The sequence below is a fragment of the Salvelinus namaycush genome, unplaced genomic scaffold (assembly GCF_016432855.1).
Source record: "Salvelinus namaycush isolate Seneca unplaced genomic scaffold, SaNama_1.0 Scaffold1718, whole genome shotgun sequence".
NCBI classification, from domain to species: domain Eukaryota; kingdom Metazoa; phylum Chordata; class Actinopteri; order Salmoniformes; family Salmonidae; genus Salvelinus; species Salvelinus namaycush.
In genome coordinates this window covers 13,971-34,548 of record NW_024058473.1, presented here as the reverse complement: position 1 = coordinate 34,548, position 20,578 = coordinate 13,971, and the positions used below count along the sequence as shown (strand labels likewise).

The 20,578-nt window shown below is 43.1% G+C and overlaps 1 protein-coding gene across 1 annotated transcript; it reads left to right on the top strand.

The window, feature by feature from the left end:
• The first annotated feature begins 4,443 nt into the window (after nt 1–4,443).
• Nucleotides 4,444–20,191, top strand: sigmar1 (sigma non-opioid intracellular receptor 1). The gene is made up of 4 exons (XM_038983516.1): nt 4,444–4,664; nt 7,939–8,139; nt 18,412–18,504; nt 19,703–20,191. The coding sequence occupies exons 1-4, from the start codon at nt 4,511–4,513 to the stop codon at nt 19,930–19,932; spliced, it is 678 nt and encodes a 225-aa protein (XP_038839444.1). The 5' UTR covers nt 4,444–4,510; the 3' UTR covers nt 19,933–20,191.
• The last annotated feature ends 387 nt before the right edge of the window (nt 20,192–20,578 follow it).

Sequence of the window (20,578 nt, the reverse complement as noted above, 5' to 3'; positions counted from 1 at the left end):
TGGGTGAAAAGCCAAAATGTGCAGTTTTGGCAGCCAAATGTGTGTCCTCCTGCCACAACCTGAGGGACAGCCAGTGAAAAGTGCAAAGTAATGTTGATAATATTTCCCATCTTGTTTTGTTTTGTCTTTCATACCAGGTCATGTGTCTTCTCAGTCATGTTGACACTGGTCTACTACCAGGTCATGTGTCTTCTCAAGTCATATTGACACTGGTCTACTACCAGGTCATGTGTCTTCTCAGTCATGTTGACACTGGTCTACTACCAGGTCATGTGTCTTCTCAGTCATGTTGACACTGGTCTACTACCAGGTCATGTGTCTTCTCAGTCATGTTGACACTGGTCTACTACCAGGTCATGTGTCTTCTCAGTCATATTGACACTGGTCTACTACCAGGTCATGTGTCTTCTCAGTCATGTTGACCCTGGTCTACTACCAGGTCATGTGTCTTCTCAGTCATGTTGACACTGGTCTACTACCAGGTCATGTGTCTTCTCAGTCATGTTGACACTGGTCTACTACCAGGTCATGTGTCTTCTCAGTCATGTTGACACTGGTCTACTACCAGGTCATGTGTCTTCTCAGTCATGTTGACACTGGTCTACTACCAGGTCATGTGTCTTCTCAGTCATAATGACACTGGTCTACTACCAGGTCATGTGTCTTCTCAGTCATGTTGACACTGGTCTACTACCATGTCATGTGTCTTCTCAGTCATGTTGACACTGGTCTACTACCAGGTCATGTGTCTTCTCAGTCATGTTGACACTGGTCTACTACCAGGTCATGTGTCTTCTCAGTCATGTTGACACTGGTCTACTACCAGGTCATGTGTCTTCTCAAGTCATATTGACACTGGTCTACTACCAGGTCATGTGTCTTCTCAGTCATGTTGACACTGGTCTACTACCAGGTCATGTGTCTTCTCAGTCATGTTGACACTGGTCTACTACCAGGTCATGTGTCTTCTCAGTCATGTTGACACTGGTCTACTACCAGGTCATGTGTCTTCTCAGTCATGTTGACACTGGTCTACTACCAGGTCATGTGTCTTCTCAGTCATGTTGACACTGGTCTACTACCAGGTCATGTGTCTTCTCAGTCATGTTGACACTGGTCTACTACCAGGTCATGTGTCTTCTCAGTCATGTTGACACTGGTCTACTACCAGGTCATGTGTCTTCTCAGTCATGTTGACACTGGTCTACTACCAGGTCATGTGTCTTCTCAGTCATGTTGACACTGGTCTACTACCAGGTCATGTGTCTTCTCAGTCATGTTGACACTGGTCTACTACCAGGTCATGTGTCTTCTCAGTCATGTTGACACTGGTCTACTACCAGGTCATGTGTCTTCTCAAGTCATATTGACACTGGTCTACTACCAGGTCATGTGTCTTCTCAGTCATGTTGACACTGGTCTACTACCAGGTCATGTGTCTTCTCAGTCATGTTGACACTGGTCTACTACCAGGTCATGTGTCTTCTCAGTCATGTTGACACTGGTCTACTACCAGGTCATGTGTCTTCTCAGTCATATTGACACTGGTCTACTACCAGGTCATGTGTCTTCTCAGTCATGTTGACACTGGTCTACTACCAGGTCATGTGTCTTCTCAGTCATGTTGACACTGGTCTACTACCAGGTCATGTGTCTTCTCAGTCATGTTGACACTGGTCTACTACCAGGTCATGTGTCTTCTCAGTCATGTTGACACTGGTCTACTACCAGGTCATTAACATTGTTGTTGTAGTTAATGGTAACCCCATAATACTATTATTATTGCTGTTGGTCCCACCATTTATTTATATATAAAGATATATATATTTTGTATATATATACATATATATTTTATTTTTCGATATGTATACTTTGACAATGTAAGTAATAATGAACTTGCCATGTCAATAAAGTCAATTGAATTGAGACACAGAGAGAGAGTGAGAGAGAGACACACACAGAGAGAGATACAGAGAGAGAGAGACAGACACACACAGAGAGAGACAGAGAGAGAGACACACACAGAGAGAGACAGAGAGAGAGACACACACACAGAGAGAGAGAGAGAGAGAGAGAGACAGAGAGAGAGAGACACACACACACAGAGAGAGACAGAGAGAGAGACACACACAGAGAGAGAGACACACACAGAGAGAGAGAGACACACACAGAGAGAGAGAGAGAGACAGAGAGAGAGAGACACACACAGAGAGAGAGAGAGAGAGAGACACACACACAGAGAGAGAGACAGAGAGAGATACACACGCACACACAGAGAGAGACACACAGAGAGAGAACACACGCACACATACACACAGTTAGCTAATCAGGTCATCTCAAGAACTAACCCCAGATTCTGTTGTAGACCAGCCTCATTTTTTATAATAGGTAGAGGTTCAGTCACATATGAAAGTTATACCAATTAAAGTCTATCTGGACTGTGCTCTATAACATGGCCTGCAGGTGGCACCAGAGATGTATCCATGTTCTTTATTATGAATCCACCAAAACAGGAACTGAATCACGGGTTGTATTCTGTGGTAACATTAACTCTTGCTGACTGAACATGTAAAGTCATTGGACTATAAAGAGTAACATTATGCAACTTTAAATGAATAACTACTAAAAGACCAAATGCACTAATAGTCTGTAGTCTCGTTTTAGTGTGTTGTTGCAAATCATGTTCCAGGAAAGAGATATTACCCTTTGGATCAAAGCGGGGTTCATTATTGCTGCTCATTGCGTTGGTCTATGTTGTTGTCACAACGCCGACGACGTGAAAGTCCACCTGTGTCCAGCCCTACTTTACTAAACGTCTCTCTGTGTCAGTACCGCTGGTGGCTGGGTCTGTCTTCAGTCTGACATCTATAAGATGAACCCTAACCCTGCTTTGAGTTCGTGCTGTTTTGAAGCCGCTCTGCCGCTAACTACTCTCGGAATAGAACCAGTGGAGAGAATGAAAGCTGCGCAGATGAACGCAGGATTCCTGACGTTGTCCAGAACGTAACGCAAGGTATACTAGTGGACGCGTTCAGAACGATGCGGAACATTCAGATAGATATGTGTTGTGAAATATTTGACACAATCTTACATATAGTGGTTTTCTGACAGCTAGAACAACACAAGTGACTGCATGGCAACAAAAGCAAGCTTAACTACAATATTGACACCGCCACCATGCCTGCGTGACATTTCTTCACCATTCTGATTGGATATCATTTCAATACTCATAACTTCCGCTCCCTTTCGTTCTAGGTTGGTCAGTTACTGAATGAGACCGGATATCTTCTCTCATATGGTGAATTTCTTGAAACATTTAAAATTCCAATAACCCAAAAAGAATATGCAATTGTTTTTGATGCGATTTCAAGGGGATTGTATATCTTTTAAATTCCTCTGTGGTTGATGTAAGTAACATAGATTTACATGAAAATATATTCATTGGCAATATTAACTAACATCAAAGATAAATGAAGTAATAAACAGATTAGGAATATGTTTTGTGATACTACAATTCCCTCAGCAAGATTATTTTGTTCAAATATCTATGGTGATATACATCGAGGGAAAGCATGGAAAATTGCTATCAAATATTGTATCAGTAACAAAGTAAAGGAAATTTAATTTAAAATGTTACATAGAATTTATCCTGTGAAACATGTTTTGGAAAGATTCAAGCTGAATATTGACTATAACTGTGATTTCTGTGGAATGGAGAAGGAGACCATTTTACATTAGTTTTTTTGCCTGTATTTATAGTATAATTTTTTGGATTGATATACAGAATTTTTTTTTTTTTAAATAGGACCGGTTGTACAATTTAATGGTTTTGATATAATGATATATTTCAGAATTTCTGACATTGATAAAGATGTAGTATATTTAATTCAACTGCTAATAATATTAGGTACATTTCATATTCACAAATGCAAATGGTCTAATTCAAAACCTAACTTTTTTCACTTTAGAAATTAATTTAAACAATATGGCACTACTTGAACTAAAATGAAAAACAAAAAGCCAATTAAAAGGTGTTGTATTAATAATGAATATGATTTGTTTGATTAGGGTTCCTGGCAATGTAAATGTATATGTATGCTGGTTTGCATGTGACTATTCCTCTTGTGTGTGTTGATATAAACCGTTGTCGGTTGGAGGAAGTACAGCGGTGAACGTTACGGCGCCTCCCCCATAGAGAATGATAGAGGCCTCTAGTGGTCGAAAGCTCGCTGTAGCATGGTAGTCAACTGGGTGGGACTTCCAACCTCATTGGCTGATCCCTCCTGGTGACCCGGTTGAAGTCATGTCCAATAGGGTCATCAAGAGGGATCAGCCAATCATTTGGGAGAAACTGGACTAGTTCAAACTGGAGATAAACTCAATCGCCATGATGACACATACACAGACGAGTCATGTATCTATCTCTATGGGTGCCTTCCCATAACTTCCGCCTTGTCTTTACTGGTTCTCTTACTGGTCTGTTTCTCTGGTCGTGGTGTTCTACCACTCAATGTCAGTCATGTCGTGGACAACTAAAGTGTTACAGTTAGTCGTGCTGGCTGGAGTGTCTGTGTTGATAGTGATGTCCCTGCGGCAGTGGATGGCCAACAAACAGTATGTCTTCACAAAGGAAGATGTTGCTATTCTGGCCAAGCGATACGCAGGTAAATTGGTAGTTGGCTAGTCGGGAGCATTCATTACGGAAGAACTACACGGAGGCAAACAGCAAACGATAGTTTCTATTGGACAAATTCAGATACTTCTCTCCGTTTAAGAAACGTTTCATAACATAATCTGCGTAATGAATACGCTCCAGTTAATCATTACATGGATATGTGTGATGGTTAGCTTAACATCACGAGAAAGACTAGTGAAATGAAATGATCATGCCATCTAAGCCTTTTATACAACGGGTTACTAACATATTCAAATACATATTTTCATTCAACTTTAGTTTGAATTTATTCATACAATTTCATCCTTCCACAAGATATAGTCCCGACACAAAGCTAGGGTTGTTACCAAAGCCGGCTGGTCGAAAGACGACCCAGTCGTTCAGTCTGTGTTCTGTATCTGTGGACGCGACCCAGTCGTTCAGTCTGTGTTCTGTATCTATGGACGCGACCCAGTCGTTCAGTCTTTGTGTTCTGTATCTATGGACGCGACCCAGTCGTTCAGTCTTTGTGTTCTGTATCTATGGACGCGACCCAGTCGTTCAGTCTTTGTGTTCTGTATCTGTGGACGCGACCCAGTCGTTCAGTCTGTGTTCTGTATCTGTGGACGCGACCCAGTCGTTCAGTCTGTGTTCTGTATCTGTGGACGCGACCCAGTCGTTCAGTCTGTGTTCTGTATCTGTGGACGCGACCCAGTCGTTCAGTCTGTGTTCTGTATCTATGGACGCGACCCAGTCGTTCAGTCTTTGTGTTCTGTATCTATGGACGCGACCCAGTCGTTCAGTCTGTGTTCTGTATCTATGGACGCGACCCAGTCGTTCGTTCTAAATGTTACAATGCCGTACTGGCTGGCAACGTTCTTATCGCTAGCTAGCCAACTACGGCTAACTTAGTCACGTCAACAAGCCAGAATAACAGTGAAGTAGCTGCATTTGTTTAAGCTGTTTTCAAGTGACATGTATTTGGATACATCCATAACAATGAGCCAATGAGGCGCTATTTCACCTGGGATAGAAAATGTGCTCACTCCTCAGAACACTGTTGTTCAGAGGAGCTAGCCAACAACACAGCCAACAACACAGCCAACAACACAGTCAACTACACAGTCAACAACACAGTCAACAACACAGTCAACAACACAGCCAACAACACAGCCAACAACACAGTCAACTACACAGTCAACTACACAGTCAACTACACAGTCAACTACACAGTCAACAACACAGTCAACTACACAGTCAACTACACAGTCAACAACACCACTAACAACACAGTCAACAACACAGTCAACAACACAGCCAACAACACAGTCAACTACACAGTCAACAACACAGTCAACTACACAGTCAACAACACAGTCAACTACACAGTCAACTACACAGTCAACAACACCACTAACAACACAGTCAACAACACAGTCAACAACACAGCCAACAACACAGTCAACTACACAGTCAACAACACAGTCAACAACACAGTCAACAACACAGTCAACAACACAGTCAACTACACAGTCAACTACACAGTCAACTACACAGTCAACTACACAGTCAACTACACAGTCAACAACACAGTCAACAACACAGTCATCAACACAATCACTTCAAACTGAAGCTGGAAAGACTGCAAACTAGCTGCACTTCGTTTCGTTTGACCTTTTTTCAATTCAAATGTATTTGTATACATCCACATCCATACAAATGATGCCAGCTGATTCATGATTTGGGCTGTCTCTCTGTCTCGTGGCTGTCCCAGCCACATGAATTAATGGGAGATCAAATTTGAATATTGAAACAAAGTTGCAAATGTCGAAGAGACAGACAGGTTTATACAAATCTCTGGTTGAAAGCTAAATGTGAGATAATGTCTAGATGCTTTTTATAGTGGAGATCAAGTTTATAAATTGCCTGGCTGGGCTGATGAGACAGTGGATTGGTCAGTCAGATGGAACAGAGTGAATAGGCATTTTAACATCAGATTTAGCCGGTGGTAACTTGTGGAATAGACTCTGCCTGTAATGTAGTTTTAACCAATCAGCATTCAGGATTAGACCCAACTCTTGTATAATTAAACAATAAGGCATGAGGAGGTGTGGTATATGGCCAATATACCACGGCTAATGGCTGTTCCTCGCACGATGCAATGCGGAGTGCCTGGATACAGCCCTTAGCCATTTAAACATTATAAACAGTGGTTTGAGCCCTGAATGCTGATTGGCTGAAAGCCGTGGTATATCAGACTGTATACCACAGGTATGACAAAACATGTATTTTTACTGCTCTAATTACGTTGGTAACGAGTTTATAATAGCAGTAAGGCACCTGGGGTTTGTGGTATATGGCCAATATACCACGGGTAAGGGCTGTATCCAGGCACGCCTCGTTGTGGTGTCTTATTGTCTTATTGCTTCAATAACCCACAAGTTAACTAGCTAGCTTAGTTGATTGGCTATGCCAGGTCAACAACTGGCTGTAGGATTGGACCCAAGCATGTAGCTAGCTAGCTGTAATTGTATTATGCCAGCCTTCCAGATCTAGTTACAGCCACATGATCCTGCTAGCCAAATGGTTTCGACTAGGAGGAGGTGGATTAGCAGTTGAGAGAGGTGAGTGCTATCTTTTTTTGGTCTTTTTTTACCCTGTTTTCTCCCCAATTGGTAGTTACAGTCTTGTCTCATCGCTGCAACTCCCGTACGGACTTCGGGAGAGGCGAAGGTTGAGAGCCGTGCGTCCTCCGAAACACGACCCAACCAAGCCGCACTGCTTCTTGACACAATGCCCACTTAACCCGGAAGCCAGCCGCACCAATGTGTCGGAGGAAACACCGTACACCTGGCGACCTGGTCAGCGTGCACTGCGCCCGGCCCGCCACAGGAGTCACTAGTGCGCGAGGATATCCCTGCCGGCCAAACCCTCCCTAACCCGGCCCAGCGTCGCGCCATGGACCTCCCGGTCGGCTGCGACAGAGACTGGGCTCAAACCCAGAATCTCTGGTGGCCCAGCTAGCACTGCGATGCAGTGCCTTAGACCACTGCACCACCCGGGAGACCCCCAGCATGCTATCTTTTTACAATTGGAGGGTTCATCGTTGATAAGAGCGAGGTCAGGGACATGCTAGACATGAGGTGTAGTTTACTGCTGTTGACAAGAAACCTCTACCATTCCATAGTTGTTTTTTCTCATGTCTGGTAATACTGATGTATCACTGCTCTACATGTGATTTTGAGGCCAGGACCAAACAACTGTGTTGATGATGTCTCCTCCAGGTCAGGACCACGACCAGGCCTTCTCCAAGGTGGTGGTGGAGCTGCGGAAGAAGTACCCGGGTCACATCCTGCCGGACGAGGACCTGCAGTGGGTGTTTGTCAACGCAGGCGGCTGGATGGGGTCCATGTGTCTGCTCCACGCCTCCCTCACTGAGTATGTCCTGCTGTTCGGCACCGCCGTGGACACCGGAGGACACTCAGGTCAGGATCTCTCTGGGTTCACACACTGCCTCTATGGGCCCTGGTAGGTAGGCCAGTTGAGAACAAGTTCTCATTTACAACTGTGACCTGGCCAAGATAAAGCAAAGCGGTGTGACAAAAACAACAACACAGAGTTACACATGAAATAAACAATAAACAAGTCAATAACACAATAGAAAAAAAGAAAGTCTATATACAGTGTGTGCAAAAGTCATGAGGAGGTAGGCAATAAATAGGCCATAGGAGCGAAATAATTACAATTTAGCAAATTAACACTGGAGTGATAAATGAGCAGATGATGATGTGCAAGTAGAGATACTGGTGTGCAAAAGAGCAGAAAAGTAAATAAAATAAAAACAGTATGGGGATGAGGTAGGTAAATTGGATGGGCTATTTACAGATGGACTATGTACAGTTACAACGATCGGTTAGCTGCTCAGATAGCTGATGTTTGAAGTTAGTGAGGGAAATAGAAGTCTCCAGCTTCAGTGATTTTTGCAATTCGTTCCAGTCATTGGCAGCAGAGAACTGGAAGGAAAGGCGGCCAAATGAGGTGTTGGCTTTGGGGGTGACCAGTGAGATATACCTGCTGGAGCGCGTGCTACAGGTGGGTGTTGTTATGGTGACCAGTGAACTGAGATAAGGCGGGGCTTTACCTAGCAAGGACTTGTAGATGACCTGGAGCCAGTAGGTTTGGCGACGAATATGTAGTGAGGGCCAGCCGACTAGAGCATACAGGTCGCAGTGGTGGGTGGTCCAGGGTGGTGATGCTAGTCGTGCGGGCGGATGCGTGTAGCGAACGGTTGAAAAGCATGCATTTGGTTTTACTAGCGTTTAAGAGCAGTTGGAGGCCACGGAAGGAGTGTTGTCTGCGTAGAGGTGGATCAGGGAATCACCCGCAGCAAGAGCGACATCATTGATATATACAGAGAAAAGAGTCCAGACTAGTCCAACTCTCTAACCACTAGGCTACCTGCCGCCCCATACACTGGATAGGTGCAGTGTAATGTGTTGTTTTACAGGGTTAGCCATACTAGTATGATAGGTATTTTATTATTTATATTTTATTTATTATTGTGTTGTATTATTGACTGTACGCTTGTTTATTCCATGTGTAACTCTGTTATTTGTGTCACACTGCTTTGCTTAATCTTGGCCAGGTTGCAGTTGTAAATGAGAACTTGTTCTCAACTGACCTACCTGGTTAAATTAAGGTGAAATAAATGATAGGTGCAGTGTAATGTGTTGTTTTACAGGGTCAGTCATAGTAGTATGATAGGTGTTGTTTTACAGGGTCAGTCATAGTAGTATGATAGGTGTTGTTTTACAGGGTCAGTCATAGTAGTATTAGGTGTTGTTTTACAGGGTCAGTCATAGTAGTATGATATGTGTTGTTTTACAGGGTCAGTCATAGTAGTATGATAGGTGTTGTTTTACAGGGTCAGTCATAGTAGTATGATAGGTGTTGTTGTACAGGGTCAGTCATAGTAGTATGATAGGTGTTGTTGTACAGGGTCAGTCATAGTAGTATGATAGGTGTTGTTTTACAGGGTCAGTCATAGTAGTATGATAGGTGTTGTTTTACAGGGTCAGTCATAGTAGTATGATAGGTGTTGTTTTACAGGGTCAGTCATAGTAGTATGATAGGTGGTGTTTACAGGGTCAATCATAGTAGTATGATAGGTGTTGTTTTACAGGGTCAGCCATAGTAGTATGATAGGTGTTTTACAGGGTCAGTCATAGTAGTATGATAGGTGTTGTTTTACAGGGTCAGCCATAGTAGTATGATAGGTGTTTTACAGGGTCAGTCATAGTAGTATTAGGTGTTGTTTTACAGGGTCAGTCATAGTAGTATGATAGGTGTTGTTTTACAGGGTCAGTCATAGTAGTATGATAGGTGCAGTGTAATGTGTTGTTTTACAGGGTCAGTCATAGTAGTATGATAGGTGTTGTTTTACAGGGTCAGCCATAGTAGTATGATAGGTGTTGTTTTACAGGGTCAGCCATAGTAGTATGATAGGTGTTGTTTTACAGGGTCAGCCATAGTAGTATGATAGGTGTTGTTTTACAGGGTCAGTCATAGTAGTATGATAGGTGTTGTTTTACAGGGTCAGTCATAGTAGTATGATAGGTGTTGTTTTACAGGGTCAGTCATAGTAGTATGATAGGTGGTGTTTACAGGGTCAGTCATAGTAGTATGATAGGTGTTGTTTTACAGGGTCAGTCATAGTAGTATGATAGGTGTTGTTTTACAGGGTCAGTCATAGTAGTATGATAGGTGTTGTTTTACAGGGTCAGTCATAGTAGTATGATAGGTGTTGTTTTACAGGGTCAGTCATAGTAGTATGATAGGTGTTGTTTTACAGGGTCAGCCATAGAAGTATGATAGGTGCAGTGTAATGTGTTGTTTTACAGGGTCAGTCATAGTAATATGATAGGTGTTGTTTACAGGGTCAGTCATAGTAGTATGATAGGTGTTGTTTTACAGGGTCAGTCATAGTAGTATGATAGGTGTTGTTTTACAGGGTCAGTCATAGTAGTATGATAGGTGGTGTTTTACAGGGTCAGTCATAGTAGTATGATAGGTGTTGTTTTACAGGGTCAGTCATAGTAGTATGATAGGTGTTGTTTTACAGGGTCAGTCATAGTAGTATGATAGGTGTTGTTTTACAGGGTCAGTCATAGTAGTATGATAGGTGTTGTTTTACAGGGTCAGCCATAGTAGTATGATAGGTGGTGTTTTACAGGGTCAGCCATAGTAGTATGATAGGTGTTGTTTTACAGGGTCAGCCATAGTAGTATGATAGGTGGTGTTTTACAGGGTCAGCCATAGTAGTATGATAGGTGTTGTTTTACAGGGTCAGCCATAGTAGTATGATAGGTGTTGTTTTACAGGGTCAGCCATAGTAGTATGATAGGTGTTGTTTTACAGGGTCAGCCATAGTAATATGATAGGTGTTGTTGTACAGGGTCAGCCATAGTAGTATGATAGGTGTTGTTGTACAGGGTCAGCCATAGTAGTATGATAGGTGTTGTTTTACAGGGTCAGCCATAGTAGTATGATAGGTGTTGTTTTACAGGGTCAGTCATAGTAGTATGATAGGTGTTGTTTTACAGGGTCAGTCATAGTAGTATGATAGGTGTTGTTTTACAGGGTCAATCATAGTAGTATGATAGGTGTTGTTGTACAGGGTCAGCCATAGTAGTATGATAGGTGTTGTTTTACAGGGTCAGCCATAGTAGTATGATAGGTGTTGTTGTACAGGGTCAGCCATAGTAGTATGATAGGTGTTGTTTTACAGGGTCAGCCATAGTAGTATGATAGGTGTTGTTTTACAGGGTCAGCCATAGTAGTATGATAGGTGTTGTTTTACAGGGTCAGTCATAGTAGTATGATAGGTGTTGTTTTACAGGGTCAGTCATAGTAGTATGATAGGTGTTGTTTTACAGGGTCAGTCATAGTAGTATGATAGGTGGTGTTTTACAGGGTCAGTCATAGTAGTATGATAGGTGTTGTTTTACAGGGTCAGTCATAGTAGTATGATAGGTGTTGTTTTACAGGGTCAGTCATAGTAGTATGATAGGTGTTGTTTTACAGGGTCAGTCATAGTAGTATGATAGGTGTTGTTTTACAGGGTCAGCCATAGTAGTATGATAGGTGGTGTTTTACAGGGTCAGCCATAGTAGTATGATAGGTGTTGTTTTACAGGGTCAGCCATAGTAGTATGATAGGTGTTGTTGTACAGGGTCAGCCATAGTAGTATGATAGGTGTTGTTGTACAGGGTCAGCCATAGTAGTATGATAGGTGTTGTTTTACAGGGTCAGCCATAGTAGTATGATAGGTGTTGTTTTACAGGGTCAGTCATAGTAGTATGATAGGTGTTGTTTTACAGGGTCAGTCATAGTAGTATGATAGGTGTTGTTTTACAGGGTCAGTCATAGTAGTATGATAGGTGTTGTTTTACAGGGTCAGCCATAGTAGTATGATAGGTGTTGTTGTACAGGGTCAGTCATAGTAGTATGATAGGTGCAGTGTAATGTGTTGTTTTACAGGGTCAGTCATAGTAATATGATAGGTGTTGTTTTACAGGGTCAGTCATAGTAGTATTAGGTGTTGTTTTACAGGGTCAGTCATAGTAGTATGATAGGTGTTGTTTTACAGGGTCAGCCATAGTAGTATGATAGGTGTTGTTTTACAGGGTCAGTCATAGTAGTATGATAGGTGTTGTTTTACAGGGTCAGTCATAGTAGTATGATAGGTGTTGTTTTACAGGGTCAGTCATAGTAGTATGATAGGTGTTGTTTTACAGGGTCAGTCATAGTAGTATGATAGGTGCAGTGTAATGTGTTGTTTTACAGGGTCAGTCATAGTAGTATGATAGGTGTTGTTGTACAGGGTCAGCCATAGTAGTATGATAGGTGTTGTTTTACAGGGTCAGTCATAGTAATATGATAGGTGTTGTTTTACAGGGTCAGTCATAGTAATATGATAGGTGCTGTTATACAGGGTCAGTCATAGTAGTATGATAGGTGTTGTTTTACAGGGTCAGCCATAGTAGTATGATAGGTGTTGTTTTACAGGGTCAATCATAGTAGTATGATAGGTGTTGTTGTACAGGGTCAGTCATAGTAGTATGATATGTGGTGTTATACAGGGTCAATCATAGTAGTATGATAGGTGTTGTTTTACAGGGTCAGCCATAGTAGTATGATAGGTGTTGTTGTACAGGGTCAGCCATAGTAGTATGATAGGTGTTGTTTTACAGGGTCAGTCATAGTAGTATGATATGTGTTGTTTTACAGGGTCAGTCATAGTAGTATGATAGGTGCAGTGTAATGTGTTGTTTTACAGGGTCAGTCATAGTAATATGATAGGTGTTGTTTTACAGGGTCAGTCATAGTAGTATGATAGGTGTTGTTTTACAGGGTCAGTCATAGTAGTATGATAGGTGTTGTTTTACAGGGTCAGTCATAGTAGTATGATAGGTGTTGTTTTACAGGGTCAGTCATAGTAGTATGATAGGTGTTGTTTTACAGGGTCAGTCATAGTAGTATGATAGGTGTTGTTTTACAGGGTCAGTCATAGTAGTATGGTAGGTGTTGTTTTACAGGGTCAGTCATAGTAGTATGATAGGTGTTGTTTTACAGGGTCAGTCATAGTAGTATGATAGGTGTTGTTTTACAGGGTCAGCCATAGAAGTATGATAGGTGCAGTGTAATGTGTTGTTTTACAGGGTCAGTCATAGTAATATGATAGGTGTTGTTTACAGGGTCAGTCATAGTAGTATGATAGGTGTTGTTTTACAGGGTCAGTCATAGTAGTATGATAGGTGGTGTTTTACAGGGTCAGTCATAGTAGTATGATAGGTGTTGTTTTACAGGGTCAGCCATAGTAGTATGATAGGTGTTGTTTTACAGGGTCATTCATAGTAGTATGATAGGTGTTGTTTTACAGGGTCAGTCATAGTAGTATGATAGGTGTTGTTTTACAGGGTCAGTCATAGTAGTATGATAGGTGTTGTTTTACAGGGTCAGCCATAGTAGTATGATAGGTGTTGTTTTACAGGGTCAGCCATAGAAGTATGATAGGTGCAGTGTAATGTGTTGTTTTACAGGGTCAGTCATAGTAATATGATAGGTGTTGTTTACAGGGTCAGTCATAGTAGTATGATAGGTGTTGTTTTACAGGGTCAGTCATAGTAGTATGATAGGTGTTGTTTTACAGGGTCAGTCATAGTAGTATGATAGGTGGTGTTTTACAGGGTCAGTCATAGTAGTATGATAGGTGTTGTTTTACAGGGTCAGCCATAGTAGTATGATAGGTGTTGTTTTACAGGGTCATTCATAGTAGTATGATAGGTGTTGTTTTACAGGGTCAGTCATAGTAGTATGATAGGTGTTGTTTTACAGGGTCAGTCATAGTAGTATGATAGGTGTTGTTTTACAGGGTCAGCCATAGTAGTATGATAGGTGTTGTTTTACAGGGTCAGTCATAGTAGTATGATAGGTGCAGTGTAATGTGTTGTTTTACAGGGTCAGTCATAGTAATATGATAGGTGTTGTTTTACAGGGTCAGTCATAGTAGTATTAGGTGTTGTTTTACAGGGTCAGTCATAGTAGTATGATAGGTGTTGTTTTACAGGGTCAGCCATAGTAGTATGATAGGTGTTGTTTTACAGGGTCAGTCATAGTAGTATGATAGGTGTTGTTTTACAGGGTCAGTCATAGTAGTATGATAGGTGTTGTTTTACAGGGTCAGTCATAGTAGTATGATAGGTGCAGTGTAATGTGTTGTTTTACAGGGTCAGTCATAGTAGTATGATAGGTGTTGTTGTACAGGGTCAGCCATAGTAGTATGATAGGTGTTGTTTTACAGGGTCAGTCATAGTAATATGATAGGTGTTGTTTTACAGGGTCAGTCATAGTAATATGATAGGTGCTGTTATACAGGGTCAGTCATAGTAGTATGATAGGTGTTGTTTTACAGGGTCAGCCATAGTAGTATGATAGGTGTTGTTTTACAGGGTCAATCATAGTAGTATGATAGGTGTTGTTGTACAGGGTCAGTCATAGTAGTATGATATGTGGTGTTATACAGGGTCAATCATAGTAGTATGATAGGTTTTGTTTTACAGGGTCAGCCATAGTAGTATGATAGGTGTTGTTGTACAGGGTCAGCCATAGTAGTATGATAGGTGTTGTTTTACTGGGTCAGTCATAGTAGTATGATATGTGTTGTTTTACAGGGTCAGTCATAGTAGTATGATAGGTGCAGTGTAATGTGTTGTTTTACAGGGTCAGTCATAGTAATATGATAGGTGTTGTTTTACAGGGTCAGTCATAGTAGTATGATAGGTGTTGTTTTACAGGGTCAGTCATAGTAGTATGATAGGTGTTTTACAGGGTCAGTCATAGTAGTATGATAGGTGTTGTTTTACAGGGTCAGTCATAGTAGTATGATAGGTGTTGTTTTACAGGGTCAGTCATAGTAGTATGATAGGTGTTGTTTTACAGGGTCAGTCATAGTAGTATGATAGGTGTTGTTTTACGGGGTCAGTCATAGTAGTGTGATAGGTGTTGTTTTACGGGGTCAGTCATAGTAGTATGATAGGTGTTGTTTTACAGGGTCAGTCATAGTAGTGTGATAGGTGTTGTTTTACAGGGTCAGTCATAGTAGTGTGATAGGTGTTTTACGGGGTCAGTCATAGTAGTGTGATAGGTGTTGTTTTACAGGGTCAGCCATAGTAGTATGATAGGTGTTGTTTTACAGGGTCAGCCATAGTAGTATGATAGGTATTGTTTTACAGGGTCAGTCATAGTAGTATGATAGGTGTTGTTTTACAGGGTCAGTCATAGTAGTATGATAGGTGTTGTTTTACAGGGTCAGTCATAGTAGTGTGATAGGTGTTTTACGGGGTCAGTCATAGTAGTGTGATAGGTGTTGTTTTACGGGGTCAGTCATAGTAGTGTGATAGGTGTTGTTTTACAGGGTCAGTCATAGTAGTGTGATAGGTGTTGTTTTACAGGGTCAGTCATAGTAGTGTGATAGGTGTTGTTTTACGGGGTCAGTCATAGTAGTGTGATAGGTGTTGTTTTACGGGGTCAGTCATAGTAGTGTGATAGGTGTTGTTTTACGGGGTCAGTCATAGTAGTGTGATAGGTGTTGTTTTACGGGGTCAGTCATAGTAGTGTGATAGGTGTTGTTTTACGGGGTCAGTCATAGTAGTGTGATAGGTGTTGTTTTATAGGGTCAGCCATAGTAGTATGACAGGTCAAATCAAATTAAACTTTGTTTGTCACGTGCCGAATACAACTTACAGTGAAATGCTGACTTACAAGCCCTTAACCAACAATGCAGTTCAAGAAAGTGTAATGAAAATATTTACCAAATACACTGAAGTAAAAAATAATAAAAATGTAACACAATAAAATAACGAGAGAACAGTCTATTACTTGGGTGACTGGAGTCTGACAAATGTTTGGGCTTTCCTCGGACACTGCCTAGTATATAGGTCATGGATGGCAGGAAGCTTGGCACCAGTGATGTATTGGGCCGTATGCACCACCTTATGTTACAGATGCCGAGCAGTTGCAATACCAGGCAGTGATGCGACTCTATAACAACTAGGCTACCTGCTGGTTACTGGCCCAACACTCTAACAACTAGGCTACCTGCTGGTTACTGGCCCAACACTCTAACAACTAGGCTACCTGCTGGTTACTGGACCAACTCTGTAGCCACTAGGCTACCTGCTGGTTACTGGCCCAACTCTCTAAACCACTAGGCTACCTGCTAGTTACTGGCCCAACTCTGTAACCACTAGGCTACCTGCTAGTTACTGGCCCAACTCTGTAACCACTAGGCTACCTGCTGGTTACTGGCCCAACTCTGTAACCACTAGGCTACCTGCTGGTTACTGACCCAACTCTGTAACAACTAGGCTACCTGCTAGTTACTGACCCAACTCTCTAACCACTAGGCTACCTGCTGGTTACTGGCCCAACGCTCTAACCACTAGACTACCTGCTGGTTACTGGCCCAACGCTCTAACCACTAGGCTACCTGCTGGTTACTGGCCCAACTCTGTAACCACTAGGCTACCTGCTGGTTACTGGCCCAACACTCTAACCACTAGGCTACCTGCTGGTTACTGGCCCAACGCTCTAACCACTAGGCTACCTGCTGGTTACTGGCCCAACTCTGTAACCACTAGGCTACCTGCTGGTTACTGGCCCAACGCTCTAACCACTAGGCTACCTGCTGGTTACTGGCCCAACTCTGTAACAACTAGGCTACCTGCTGGTTACTGGCCCAACTCTGTAACCACTAGGCTACCTGCTGGTTACTGGCCCAACCCTGTAACAACTAGGCTACCTGCTGGTTACTGGCCCAACTCTAACCACTAGGCTACCTGCTAGTTACTGGCCCAACACTCTAACCACTAGGCTACCTGCTGGTTACTGGCCCCACTCTGTAAACACTAGGCTACCTGCTGGTTACTGGACCAACTCTGTAGCCACTAGGCTACCTGCTGGTTACTGGCCCAACTCTCTAAACCACTAGGCTACCTGCTAGTTACTGGCCCAACTCTGTAACCACTAGGCTACCTGCTAGTTACTGGCCCAACTCTGTAACCACTAGGCTACCTGCTGGTTACTGGCCCAACTCTGTAACCACTAGGCTACCTGCTAGTTACTGGCCCAACTCTGTAACCACTAGGCTACCTGCTAGTTACTGGCCCAACTCTGTAACCACTAGGCTACCTGCTAGTTACTGGCCCAACTCTGTAACCACTAGGCTACCTGCTAGTTACTGGCCCAACTCTGTAACCACTAGGCTACCTGCTGGTTACTGGACCAACTCTGTAAACACTAGGCTACCTGCTAGTTACTGGCCCAACTCTGTAACCACTTGGCTACCTGCTGGTTACTGGCCCAACACTCTAACCACTAGGCTACCTGCTGGTTACTGGCCCAACTCTGTAACCACTAGGCTACCTGCTGGTTACTGGCCCAACTCTGTAACCACTAGGCTACCTGCTGGTTACTGGCCCAACACTCTAACCACTAGGCTACCTGCTAGTTACTGGCCCAACTCTGTAACCACTAGGCTACCTGCTGGTTACTGGCCCAACTATGTAACCACTAGGCTACCTGCTGGTTACTGGCCCAACGCTCTAACCACTAGGCTACCTGCTGGTTACTGGCCCAACTCTGTAACCACTAGGCTACCTGCTGGTTACTAGTCCAACACTCTAACCACTAGGCTACCTGCTGGTTACTGGCCCAACTCTGTAACAACTAGGCTACCTGCTGGTTACTGGCCCAACTATGTAACCACTAGGCTACCTGCTGGTTACTGGACCAACTCTGTAACCACTAGGCTACCTGCTAGTTACTGGCCCAACACTCTAACCACTAGGCTACCTGCTAGTTACTGGCCCAACTCTGTAACCACTAGGCTACCTGCTGGTTACTGGCCCAACACTCTAACCACTAGGCTACCTGCTGGTTACTGGCCCAACTCTCTAACCACTAGGCTACCTGCTGGTTACTGGCCCAACTCTGTAACCACTAGGCTACCTGCTGGTTACTGACCCAACTCTGTAACCACTAGGCTACCTGCCACCCTATAAGTAGTGCCCTATGAGGGGAATAAGGTGGCATTTGGGTCACATGATCAGTCTTTCCTCATTCTTAACGTCTTCTATCCTCCAGCGTATCACTCCGGTCCTCCTGTTTTGTTATTAACTTGTTGAAATTGTCTTAAGGTCGTTACTGGGCTGAAATATCAGACACCATCATCTCTGGGACCTTCAGGCAGTGGAAGGAGGGATCAACGAAGAGTGAAATGTACTATCCAGGTAAGACCACAGAGATCCTATTCAATTCTATATTTAAATGTATAAATGTAGATACTACAGCTGTTCTACCCAGGTAAAACACAGGTCAATGAGGTGAGGCAGGTAGCCTAGTGGTTAAGAGTGTATGGTCAGTAACTTCAGGTCTCTGAGCTGACTGGGGGAAAAACCTGTCAATGTGCTCTTGAGCAAGGCACTTCATCCTAATTGCTCTTGTAAGTGGCTCTGGATCAGAGAGTCTGCTAAATGACTCACTACTGTAGTGGCTCTGGATAAGAGAGTCTGCTAAATGACTCCCTACTGTAGTGGCTCTGGATCAGAGAGTCTGCTAAATGACTCACTGCTGTAGTGACTCTGGATAAGAGAGTCTGCTAAATGACTCCCTACTGTAGTGGCTCTGGATCAGAGAGTCTGCTAAATGACTCCCTACTGTAGTGGCTCTGGATCAGAGAGTCTGCTAAATGACTCACTACTGTAGTGGCTCTGGATCAGAGAGTCTGCTAAATGACTCACTACTGTAGTGGCTCTGGATCAGAAAGTCTGCTAAATGACTCACTGCTGTAGTGGCTCTGGATCAGAGAGTCTGTTAAATGACTCACTACTGTAGTGACTCTGGATAAGAGAGTCTGCTAAATGACTCACTACTGTAGTGGCTCTGGATCAGAGAGTCTGCTAAATGACTCACTACTGTAGTGACTCTGGATAAGAGAGTCTGCTAAATGACTCACTACTGTAGTGACTCTGGATAAGAGAGTCTGCTAAATGACTCACTACTGTAGTGGCTCTGGATCAGAGAGTCTGCTAAATTACTCACTACTGTAGTGGCTCTGGATCAGAAAGTCTGCTAAATGACTCACTGCTGTAGTGGCTCTGGATCAGAGAGTCTGTTAAATGACTCACTACTGTAGTGACTCTGGATAAGAGAGTCTGCTAAATGACTCACTACTGTAGTGGCTCTGGATCAGAGAGTCTGCTAAATGACTCACTACTGTAGTGACTCTGGATCAGAGAGTCTGCTAAATGACTCACTACTGTAGTGGCTCTGGATAAGAGAGTCTGCTAAATGACTCACTACTGTAAGTGGCTCTAAATTACTAACATGTCAAAGTAAACTAGCCTACCTACTAGTAAGGTGGAGTGGGCCTACTTTGTAGCATCTTCTGTGTCAGGTGTGTGTGTTGACAGGTGTGTGTGTTGACAGGTGACACGATAGTCCACACGGTAGGCGAGGCGACCTCGGTCCAGTGGAGTGCTGGGACGTGGATGGTGGAGTACGGCAGAGGATTCATCCCCTCCACCCTGGGCTTCGCCCTGGCAGACACTCTGTTCAGCACACAGGACTTCCTCACTATCTTCTACACCGTACGGGTCTACGCCAAAGGAATGCTGCTGGAGGCCAATACACTACTCACTGAGGCTGGCGTCTTCTGAGGAACCTGACCCCTAACCCTCTCTGCTGCTGGCGTCTTCTGAGGAACCTGACCTCTAACCCTCTCTGAGGCTGACGTCTTCTGAGGAACCTGACCTCTAACCCTCTCTGAGGCTGACGTCTTCTGAGGAACCTGACCTCTAAACCTTGAAACTTATTGAGTTAGATATACAGTACCAGTCAACAGTTTGGACACACCTACTCATTCAAGAGTTTTTCTATATTTTTACTACTTTCTACATTGTAGAATAATAGTGAAGACAAACTATGAAATAACACATATGGAATCATGTAGTAACCAAAAAGTGTTAAACAATCAAAATATATTTTGTATTTTAGATTCTTCAAAGTAGCCACCATTTGCCTTGATGACAGCTTTGCACACTCTTGGCATTATCTTTCTCTCAACCAGCTTCACCTGGAATGCTTTTCCAACAGTCTTGAAGGAGTTCCCTTCATATGCTGAGCACTTGTTGGCTGCTTTTCCTTCACTCTGCGGTTCAACTCATCCCAAACCATCTCAATTGGGTTGAGATTGGGTTTAATGTGGAGGCCAGGTCATCTGACGCAGAACTCCATCACTCTCCTGCTTGGTCAAATAGCCCTTACACAGCCTGGAGGTGTGTTGTGTTATTGTCCTGTTGAAAG

What these genes read in the sequence shown, in the direction of transcription:
- sigmar1 (XM_038983516.1), top strand. Translation starts at nt 4,511, where the DNA reads ATGTCAGTCATGTCGTGGACAACTAAAGTGTTACAGTTAGTCGTGCTG. An exon ending in TCTGGCCAAGCGATACGCAG is followed by an intron (nt 4,665 to 7,938) that starts GTAAATTGGTAG and finishes TGTCTCCTCCAG; the next exon opens with GTCAGGACCACGACCAGGCC. An exon ending in GGACACCGGAGGACACTCAG is followed by an intron (nt 8,140 to 18,411) that starts GTCAGGATCTCT and finishes AATTGTCTTAAG; the next exon opens with GTCGTTACTGGGCTGAAATA.